The following is an 11,153-nucleotide window of genomic DNA, read 5'->3' on the forward strand; positions in this document are numbered from 1 at the left end:
GAAGGCTGGGTTTGGGGTTTTGTTCGTTGCCTTTTCCCATTCTATGTGCATTCAGTTCAGTGAACAGTTTTCAGAACTGATCATTACGTCCCTCTCTGGGGTGGGGACCCACACACAATTCAAGCGGCTCTCGGTCCGCTGGGGGAAGAGAGCAGCACGGGGCGAGGCCTGACCTCGGTGGCCTTGTCGACCTGTGGCATCTCGAGAGGTGGAAATGCTCAGAAACCGGGGGGGTGAGGTTTCCTTCCGGCGCCTTCAGCAGCAGTTGCTCACCTGGAAGGATCTGCGAGGTGGTGTTTGTGTCTGAGACCCGGACCCACCACGGCTACCAAGGGTGCTTTGGAGCATGACATACATGACACACGGCAGGTGACTTGTCACGCACACGCATGCCTACCGTGTCCTGTAAGCAGCGCCTGCCCCGCAGAGGTATCGATTATAGCAGAAAAGTGCGGCTCCGGACGGGAATATTGGGCGCTGTCGGGCACAGTTTTCACTGCCTCCCCAACCCTTCCCGGTCCTTCAGTTTGTGGGGCCGAGCCTGCGAGGTGGGTGGGCGGGCTAAGGGCTGAGCCCCACCCCATTCCTGTCCCGGGACGGGAAGTCAGGTGCCCAGGGGGTGGTCCCGGCCGGACTGGGTGGGGCAGCCCAGTGGTCACTCAAAGGGGTTCTTGGGGAGCGGGCAGGTGGCCATGCTCCGGTGCACTGGGGCCTCTGGAGACCGACACTGGGCTCCCGGTCAGTTCCTGACTGCTAGCCAAATGGCTGACTCTGGGCCACTGAGCCCCGAGCTACCGGCTTCCCGTTGCCTCTGCCGCCCGGGGCCCCGCGGGGCCCGCCGCCTCTCTGCTGCACCATCTGGACGGCCTGGTGATGCACGGCCTTCCTTGCAGCGCGGACGTCGCCGGCCGGCGGGACGGAGACCACCTGGGCAGTGGAGGCCGTGGCTCGGGTCCGCCCCGCCGCGGACACCGGGGTGCTGCTCGCGCTGGTGGGCGATAGCCAGGCCGTGGCCCTCTCTGTGGCGCTGGTTGACTACCACTCCACCAAGAAGCTCAAGAAGCAGGTACCGCTTGCTGCGGCCCCCACCCTCGCTCTGAGGCGGAGCCGCCTGGAGGCGCAGCCCCGCCTCTCGCCCTCCAGGTTCCAGCGGCAGCCGCTCAGCCGCGTCTCACTGGCTCAGGGATGGTGCTGGAGTCCTGCAGGCCGGCTGTGCAGTGGGGAGACCGTCCTGCCCCCTCAGCGGTGTAGATTATATGAATTAATCGCTTGTATTTAAGCTAAATGATTTTGCTCACAAATGATGTGTGTGAGTGTGCAAACAGGCCGAGCCTCGCCAGGCCGCCCCTGGAGGCAGGCAGGGCTCTGAGTATCTGCCCCTGGATAGGCCACCGTCACCTCCATGCAGTCCCCACCCCACCCCTGACTGTCATTGTGGTCACCACGCTGGCTGTCTTCTCAGAGAACAGGCAAGAGTAGTGGAAATGGGTTTATTCTCCCGCCTCTGTCCCAAGAGGGGTGTGTTCCCCATGTCAGCCTGCCTGAGGGAGCCATCAGCTCCCCTCTTACTGCAGCTGCAAGCTGATGGTCATGGATCCAGGCTTGGTCCCTCTGCTGCTTCTGTGGTAGCGTCACATGCAAGGGGCAGCTCCGCCCTGTGTCTGGCCACGGACATGGTGGGAGCCACGGTCACCTCTGCCCAGGCCGACACATGCGTGTCCCTGTGACCAGAGCGTGCTTCCCCCACCTCCCACCCGGGGACATGCAGCTCTATATGTTGGTCCTCAATCACGTTGGAGGGGATCCAGGTCCCCCTAATTCACACGTGTAGAAACCGTGTTCTTGTCACGCTCTGGTCATAAGCGACCCTACCCACAGGAGACCCACGGATCTCGGCAGGACAGGAGGGCCCACGGACACATGGCCACTGGCCCTTCTGCCCCGGTCAGCTGTGCCTCTCCCCACAGCTGGTCGTCCTGGCTGTGGAGGGCGTCACCCTGGTCCTGATGGAGATCAAGGTCTGTGATGGCCAGGAGCACGTGGTGACTGTCTCTGTGAATAAGGACAGGGCCACCCTGGAGGTGGACGGCACCCAGGGCCAGAGGGAAGTGAGCCCAGCGGGGCTGCAGGAGCGGCTGGCCGTCCTCGGGAGACACCTGGAGGGCCCCGTGCTCACCTTCATCGGGGGGTTGCCAGGTAGGGGCCCTGACTCACTCCCCCAGGCAGGGCCGGGCGCTCTGTGGGGAAGGGAGGCGGGGGGGGGGGGGGCCAGCCGGTGGCAGCAGCGCGTGCTCACTGGGTGTCTGTTCCCGCCCAGCCACTGTGGGGTCAGGCTGACAGCATGCTTAGGGGAACACGCATCGGCCTGAAGCTGCCCCCCACCCCGCACCCCCCATGGGCATCAGATGGTGGGTCTGGCCAAGGCCGGTGGGGAGGGCCAGCCCAGGGGCCGCACGGGGAGCTGGGTGCCCCAGTGCCCCGACCCCGAGGCCTGGTGTCCAGCTGCCCAGGCAGCAGGCCAGGTGAGCCTGCCCCCCACATCTGGAGGTGGTATCCCGGCAGAGTAGGGGAGGTGGGAGAGGCTGGGCCTCCCACTGCTCAGGCGGTCTCGACTTGTCGCCGACGGAGGATCACTGTCTTGGCCGCCAGACTCCAACTGCGTTTAGTTTTAGTAAACAGCTTTGAAGAGGATGAGAGAGCCTGGAAGCCCTGGGCATGACTCATTCGGGCCGAGGAGATAACATTTAATGGATGTGACTATCTGTGTGTCCTCCTGGGGGGTCGGGGTGCTGTGCCAAGCCTGGTGGCAGGCGTCTGCTGCCCGCCGGGGCTCATGGCTGAGCTGCATGATGTTCTGCCGGAGACGCAGCGCGGCTTCCAGGCTCCGGGCAGCTCACCTGCTGAGACACGCTTGCTCTTTTCCCGCGGCCCAGATGTGCCCATGACCTCGGCCCCGGTCACGGCCTTCTACCGCGGCTGCATGACGCTGGAGGTCAACCGGAAGGCGCTGGACCTGGACGAAGCCGCCTACAAGCACGGGGACATCACGTCCCACTCCTGCCCTCCCGTCGAGCCCGCCGCCTAGGCTTCCGGCCGCAGACGCCCCGCCCCACGCACGCCGCAGCCTCCTCTGGACGCGGAAGGATGGCAGCGCGCCCGCGCCCGCGCCGGAGACCTGAACCCGCGCCCGCCGAGCCCCTCGGCGACTCCCTCCCCGCGTGTATCATACGTGTACAGAGAGGACTAACCTCAGCGCCGCCTGAGCGGACCCGGGAAAAGAAATTCTGTTATTTTTATCACCAGATGCTTCTTTCTGACGTAAAACTATGAAGGAAATAAAATATTTACAGAACCTTTCTAGCTGTGCGTTGGCGGTGTCCGCTCCTTGATGCTTCGCGGCGGCCGTTATGGGGTCAGCGGCTGGGGGGATCCGTAAGTCCAGGGGCCTCACCCCTGCTGCTGCCCGAGGTCCTCCTGGTGGGGACGAGCCCCTTCACTGGGGAAGAGACCGCGCCAGCGCCCGCCTGCGGGGCTGGAAGTACGGCGGGTCAGCACCTCCGGCTCCCGGACACGCCCACCCAGCCTCAGCTCTCCGGTTAAACCCGGGCCCTGTTTGCTCATTTTGAGGGGCCGGCAGTGAGCCGGGTCTGCAGGAGGTCAGGCGGGCGGGCCTCACGCTCCGGCTGCAGGAGTAGGGGCGGGGCAGCCACGGGGAGCACGCGGGACCCACGGGTCTCGGGAGACAGAGCCCGCGGTTTGTAGCTGCGGCAGGACACAGCCAGAGCCGCGGGCACCATCACAGCACAGGCTCCGGGGGCATCTCCAGCACCTGTTGGCTTGACTCCATCCCCAAAGTTGATTCCGTTTTTTATAATAGACTGAGACTTTTTTCTCAAAACTAAGATTACTTTTTTTAGACCCCAAACCCCAAAATGTGTCCTGAAGCAGGCAAGCAGGCAGCCAAGAGTCCGGGGGGCCATCTGCTCAGGTCTTGCCCGCCACCCACGGCCTCCTGGAGCTGGCCAGCATGGCTCTGAGAAATGGGGGGCGAGCACAGTCCGCTGCCCCCGCAGGAGACCCCCTGCTGCTCACCGTCTGACCACGTGCGGCCTCGGGAGCCCAGAGCCACTCGGGCTGATCCACCTCTCAGCCCTGGTACCACAGCTTTCCCGCCGAGCTCTCTGCTTTTCATCTACTCTGCAGACGGCTCTGGAATGTTCTCATGGAAGGCTCCCCCAGTCAGCTGGGAGCCCGCACCTGGCCGCCCCTTCAGACAGAGGCCAGGACAGCCAGAGAGCAGACAGGACGCATGTGGAGCTCTGGGGCAAGACACCACAGACACCGGTGGAGGCCAGCTCTCGAGGCCGTCTGCCCACCCCGGTCCCTCTTCCCCCCTGGGAGAGCGAGGCCCAGCCTGTTTCCTAGCGTGGTTTGCATAGACTTCCACTGGGCGCCAAGGGTTGTGCTAACTACGGCCAAGAAAAAGCTTATGGCCAGTTCAGAGCCATGGGCTGCAAGACAGCTCCCAGCTGTGCGGGCCAGGCTGGCGGCCTTGCTGCTGCCAGGTCCAGGGCCAGGCTGCACACGGGCCTGGGGCAGACACAGAGCTCCATGACTTCTGACTGTGCTCCAGGAAGCGGAGGCAGGGTAGGTCTGACTGTGGTTCCGACTGTGCTTCATAGAGGAGAAGCCAGGGTGGGTCTGACTGTGCTCCACGGAGGAGGAGCCGGGGTGGATCTGACTGTGCTCCACGGAGGAGGAGCCGGGGTGGGTCTGACTGTGCTCCACGGAGGAGGAGCTGGGGTGGGCCAGACTGTGCTCCAAGGAGGAGGAGGTGGGGTGGGCCAGACTGTGCTCCATGGAGGAGGAACTGGAGTCGGTCTGACTGTGCTCCAAGGAGGAGGAGGTGGGGTGGGCCAGACTGTGCTCCAAGGAGGAGGAGGTGGGATGGGTCTGACTGTGCTCCATGGAGGAGGAACTGGGGTAGGTCTGACTGTGCTCCAAGGAGGAGGAGCCGGGGTGGGCCTGACTGTGCTCCATGGAGGAGGAGCCTGAGTGGTTCTGATTGTGCTCCATGGAGGAGGAGCCGGGGTGGGCCAGACTGTGCTCCATGGAGGAGGAACTGGGGTAGGTCTGACTGTGCTCCAAGGAGGAGGAGGTGGGGTGGGCCTGACTGTGCTCCAAGGAGGAGGAGGTGGGATGGGTCTGACTGTGCTCCATGGAGGAGGAACTGGGGTAGGTCTGACTGTGCTCCATGGAGGAGGAACTGGGGTAGGTCTGACTGTGCTCCAAGGAGGAGGAGGTGGGGTGGGCCTGACTGCTCCATGGAGGAGGAGCCGGAGTGGTTCTGACTGTGCTCCAAGGAGGAGGAGCCGGGGTGGGCCAGACTGTGCTCCACGGAGGAGGATCTGGGGTGGGTCTTACTGTGCTCCATGGAGGACGAGGTGGGGTCGGTCTGACTGTGCTCCATGGAGGAGGAGCCTGAGTGGTTCTGACTGTGCTCCACGGAGGAGGAGCCGGGGTGGATCTGACTGTGCTCCACGGAGGAGGAGCTGGGTGGGTCTGACTGTACTCCACGGAGGAGGAGCTGGGGTGGGCCAGACTGTGCTCCAAGGAGGAGGAGGTGGGGTGGGCCAGACTGTGCTCCATGGAGGAGGATCTGGGGTCGGTCTGACTGTGCTCCAAGGAGGAGGAGGTGGGGTGGGCCAGACTGTGCTCCATGGAGGAGGATCTGGGGTCGGTCTGACTGTGCTCCAAGGAGGAGGAGGTGGGGTGGGCCTGACTGTGCTCCATGGAGGAGGATCTGGGGTCGGTCTGACTGTGCTCCAAGGAGGAGGAGGTAGGGTGGGCCTGACTGCTCCATGGAGGAGGAGCCGGAGTGGTTCTGACCGTGCTCCAAGGAGGAGGAGCCAGGGTGGGCCAGACGGTGCTCCATGGAGGAGGAACTGGGGTCGGTCTGACTGTGCTCCAAGGAGGAGGAGGTGGGGTGGGCCTGACTGTGCTCCATGGAGGACGAGGTGGGGTGGGTCTGACTGTGCTCCATGGAGGAGGAGGTGGTGTTGCCAAAAGAGTGAACAATGGATCACTGGACAGACAGAGAGCCCAGCAACAGACCCCCAGAAAGAGTCACCTGATCTTCGACAAAGGAGTAAAGCTAACACAACGGAGCAAAGACAGTCTCTTCACAGGGGTCTCTGTACCTTCCTGTCCATTTTGCTGTGATTCTAAAACTGCTCTAAAAAATAAAGTCCACTTAAAACAAACCAACCTATCATCAAGAACATCTGTTCATCGAGGCACCATAAAGAGTGTGACAAGACCAGCTGAGGAGGAAACATCGGGATCCACGGTAACCAGTCAACGTGGGGTAACCATGTTAACCAAGAAAGGGCAGAGTTCCTCCTGCAAATCAGTGACAGCAATGACCCAACAGAAGACCGGACGGTGCTGGACAGGGCAGGAAGTGCCAGTGGGCAAGGTGTCTGTCCACAGGGCCAGCTTCGTCAATAAGGGGGAGATGCGGGCAAGGACAGCACAGGAAGGAACCTCGGCGCCCACAGCTGTGGAAGGTTCTCACATAGAGTAGGACCTGATCTTGGCAGCCTGGAGCTAAGACTGGTGTGGGCTGACCCTGAGGACCAGGGCTGGGCATTGTCCAGCAAAGTCCAAGTCTCCCGTGCACCCTAAATCCACACCAGGAGCCCCACATACACATAGGAACCCCAAGACCAGCCAAGGCCACCCACAGCCAGAGGGGCAGTCACGGGTCCCCGTCTGGGGGCAGAGCCACACGTGTCTGTCACAGGCACGCAGCTCAGCAGAGGACAAGCCATGCACAGCAGAACCGTGGCGGGTGGGCGCCAGGATGGGGGGGGGGGCGCTCTGAGGAGCTGCCGCTCACACTGGGGTTCTCGGCGTGCTTTCTGTTCCGTTTATAGTAGTCATTCAGTTTCATGATTAAAAAGTTTGAGCAAAGAGGGAAGGGAAAGAGGCAGGTGCCACCCACGAGCTGCTGAGGAGTGAGGCCCTGCCCACTCCTCGCGGGCACCGGGAGGGCATGCCTGCTCCCGCCAGCTCCGCGTGCTCACCCCACGCCCAGAGGGCGAAAGACTGTCAGAACAGTAGAGGGCAGGGCTGGGGGGCGCTGGTGACTGCAGGCCACTCAGCAGACAAAGCTCTCTCCCAACGCTGCTGCTGTGGGCGTCTTGCTAACTAGCACACACGGTCCCCTGGCCACGCTCGAGGAGCGCATCCTCTGGGACCCAGCTCACACCAGAGTGGTCACTCTCCAACAGTGTGCGGCTCAGCAGCTTTTAGCACCTTCACAGGGCTGTGCAGCCAGCACTCACGTCCAGTTCTAGAACATTCCGTCACGGCAGCAGGGAGCCCTGTTCCCATCAACAGCCTCCCTGGCCCTCCCACCCCCAGCCTCCAGCCAGCCCCGTGGTGGTGCCCGGGGGTGCAGCAGTTACGCCCTGTGGGCATCAGGCCCAGGGAGAGCCTTCTGGGCTGGGGAGACCTTGGCGGAGATGGTCCCTGGGAAGGGCGCCCGGAGCACGCTGAGGCCAGGCCTGGGCAGGTGCCATGTGCCAGGCGGGGGAGCTGCCCTGGAGGCTGGGGGGCAGGAGGGGGCACACGGGTGTGCAGGGTGGGGACGTCCCGGGAAGGGGGAGGGAGCCTGAGCCACCAGCAGGCTGGGGCTGAATCGTTCACATTCTTTGTGGCTGGGCTGAGGGATAGAGACATTTTTGTGGCAAGAACAAAATTGCTGGCTTTGGAGTTTAATACTTTTTATCAGCTCCAGGCGAGATGAAAATACCTGGTGGGGCAGACAGCATGATCAGGAGATGCAGGGGTGGACAGTATGGGGAAACGCTGAGGCCGCTGACCCCAGCTGGGCTCGTGTCAGAGGTCAAAGGTCAGCCCGTGTTCTGGGGCGCGGGTTTGCTGCAAGCCTACAGCATCTGCTCTGCTGTTTGCTCCAGGGGCTGCGTCTTCACTACCTGCAGCCCTGGACCAAGGTCCTCCCCGTCCAGTCACATGTGGGTCCGGGAACCACTGAGTGAATTGACATCGCAGACCACAGACCCCTGGCTCCGCTGAACACTTCGGTTCTTAAACTCTGGGCGGATGAGGCACTTGCTGTGGGGCCCCGGATGGGTCAGCGGGACCAGTGGACATCCTGACCTCAGGCAGCGCGAGGGGTCAGCCCTGGTACCCGATGGGACCCCAGCAGAGGCCCGCACTGAGCTCTGCCGTTACCCGTTGGGGAAGCCAGAGGCCTGACACCTCGGGTGTTTGCCAATCATTCGTGGGATTTCTGGCTCCAGGATGCCCCCGGCTCGGGCTCATATCCGAGTGCACAAACTGAGGGGGCGGGACAGGGCACCGAAGGAGGAGAGGAAAGAGAACTCCTTCCTGGTCTTGAGTGCTGCCCGGCCCGTGGACTCGGGGTTTCTGCTCGAGCGTGGCACCCCGCCCTCTCTAAGCGCTGAGCCGACCACCCACGAGAGCAGCTCTGGGGCTCGGCCCCGACATCCTGTCTCCTCTCCTCTCCTGCTCTTGCCTGGCAGGGTGGACACCAGGTAAGATGCCCCCAAAGGGCAGATGCCAGCACCCCACAGGGCAGCAGCTCTGCTGGCGCCAACACCAGGGGTTAGAGGCTCCAGCCTCGGGGCCGCCGAGGGTCCTGGGATCAGGCAGTATCCCCACCTTGACCGACACTTCCAGGAGTGACAACAAGGGGCACGTGAAGGTGTTTTCACACCACAGCACGGAGCCCGAGCAGGCTGCAGGCAGAGCAGGAAGCCCTCACGCTGACCCACGGCCCTGTGCCCAGAATTCACTTTCAAGCAACATGGTTGCAGGCATTTGAACATCACGTGTTTCTGCACTTTGAACCCAAAACACCGAGTGCGTGAAATCAAGGATCCTCTGGACAGGAAGGACTCCTCCTGGAGCCCACCTGACCCAGACAGACGCGGTCTCTCTGGCTCCAAGGAGTGCTTGTCCACCCAGGACTGGGAGGTGTGGTCTGTGTCATTCTTTAACGCATGCAGGGCGGCGATCAGGGAGGGCGGCTGAATGGGCAGGCCCTGACCCTGAGCAGGCCAGGGGGCACCACACACGCAGAGCCCTGAGTGCCTGCAAGGTCCACCAGGTGTCCCCAGTAAGCGTGGACTGTGCATCTGCAAACAGACACCACACAGGGAAGGTGGGACGACAGGACCTCACCTGACATGAAGCGAAGCGAGCAGACACGCGTGACGGGGCTGGGGAGGGGGCTCCTGGCCACTTCCCCTGGACGGCGGGAAGCCAGGCGTGCCTGCAGGGGGAGGGAGGAGCCGGGCCCTGGTCCTCAGCCCGTTGGGGTCACTCGATGGCTCCTGACTTGTGCACAACACCCTGACATACTCCTCAACATAAATAACTGTCTCGGTGACTATGAAATTCTTTATGAAAAGTCCCTAAATTTATACGTGTAACTTTTGCAAAGTCGGGAGTTTGCCCCCTTACCTTTGTGACGAGGACAGGTCACATTAGGGAGAGGACAGCAGTTCGTCCCCAGCTGTGGTCCGGACGCCCCCTTCCTTCCCTGCCCAGCACCCAGGCCATAGGGGCACCTGCTGGGCCGGAGCAGAGCCGGGGACTCAAAAAGGCTGTCGCGTGTCGCGTGTAGTAAGACGACCTTCCTCACGCTAAACAAGGCCTGTTTGGTCCCTATGAGCCTCAGAAACGAGAAGAGTTTCCGTGTTCTCTGCACAGTCTAGGCAGGGAAACACAGCCCTGGGAATTCTCCTCTCATATGCCATTGTGTCACGTGATGTTCAAACCAGGTTTCTTTGGTGGAAAATGACCTGCCCAAGTCTCAGGGCTGGGCCAGACTCATCCTGCAAGGGCCTGCCTTGGGCTCAGGGGTGCCTGTCCTGGGGTTCTGGGAGCACACTCGGCCACTCCAGGCCCCAAATGCCTGCCGTCGTGACGTGACCCCTCCAGGAGGGAGAGCTTTGCACAGAGGCTAACTCCTCAGCCAGCCGCCAGCACAGCGAAGGACGTTTCAAAGCCTCCCAGTGGCTGCAGGCTCCATCTCAGCCAAAGGAATTACTCCACCTAAATTTTGATGGGTTTGTTTTTAACAATATGCCCAAAGCGAGTCAAAGAATTCAGCAGGATTGGTCACAATGACTTTGACCTAAAATTCCAAATCGATGATGAGTGGCCTTGCTGGGTTTGTAACCTCTGGAGCTGAAATTCCAGGACAGCCGGGGGTGGGGCCGCGTCCTGTCCACAGAAGCCACAAGGCCAGCTGGGCTGGGTCCACCTGCAACACGGCCCATGAGCCCACGTCTGACAGAACGCAGGCGAGTTCACTTTACCACGCTTTGCGCACACTGCCTTTCTGTTGTTGCAGACTGAAGGTCTGCAGCCACCCTGAGCGGAGTGAGCCTGCTGGCACATTTTTCCAGCAGCATTTGCTCACTTCATGTCTCTGTGTCCCATTTCGGTAATTCCTGTGATATCTCAAACTCTTTATTATCATAGTTGTATACTGACTCCTGATCAGTGGGCTTTGACGTTACTATTGTGGTTGTTTAGGTATTTTTTAGCAAGAAAATGTTTTCAATGAAGTGATGTAAATGTTTTCAATGAAGTGTAGACACAACACTGCTGACGGCAGACGCGGGGACAGGGCCCACACCACCCCCGGGTGCGGGGGCCAGGGAGTCCGTGCCCACCCTCCCTGCCCGCTCACCCCGGGGCCAGACACTACACGGGTCCCTCCCCGCTCTAGGGACGAGTCCACAAGCTCGGAAGAGGGAGACGCGTGTGAACGTGAGGACCGTCCTGAACGTGGGGGCTGGAACGGGTCTGTTGGACGGAACTGCGTCCCTGCCGGCAGGGGGCGCCAGAGACCGCGTCTTGTTGCGACTTGGCTGCCTCCCCCTCCCCCTTCCTCCACTCCCCTCCTTCCCCTCCTCCCCCTCCTCCTCCCTCCACCACTGCTCCTCCCCAGCCCCCTTTCCTCGGGCTGTAAGTGGGGACTCAGGTCTGTGAGCAACTCCAGGCCTGCGCTCACCTTCCTCGGGCTTGTCTGGTCCGGGCAGAGCTGCTCCCAGGCGGCCCCTGCAGGGGTTTCTCAGCAGAGAGCCGGC

The 11,153-nt window shown here is 61.9% G+C and overlaps 1 protein-coding gene across 1 annotated transcript in view; it reads left to right on the plus strand.

The window, feature by feature from the left end:
• The window catches only part of GAS6 (growth arrest specific 6), a 29,840-nt gene extending 26,480 nt beyond the window's left edge, over positions 1-3,360 (plus strand). The window contains exons 13-15 of the mRNA XM_043477681.1: positions 894-1,066; positions 1,968-2,196; positions 2,934-3,360. Coding sequence (XP_043333616.1) covers positions 894-1,066; positions 1,968-2,196; positions 2,934-3,085 — 554 coding nt within the window. The 3' untranslated portion in view covers positions 3,086-3,360. The remainder of the gene's footprint in view (positions 1-893; positions 1,067-1,967; positions 2,197-2,933) is intronic.
• The last annotated feature ends 7,793 nt before the right edge of the window (positions 3,361-11,153 follow it).

The sequence above is a fragment of the Cervus canadensis genome, chromosome 9 (assembly GCF_019320065.1).
Source record: "Cervus canadensis isolate Bull #8, Minnesota chromosome 9, ASM1932006v1, whole genome shotgun sequence".
Lineage (NCBI taxonomy): Eukaryota > Metazoa > Chordata > Mammalia > Artiodactyla > Cervidae > Cervus > Cervus canadensis.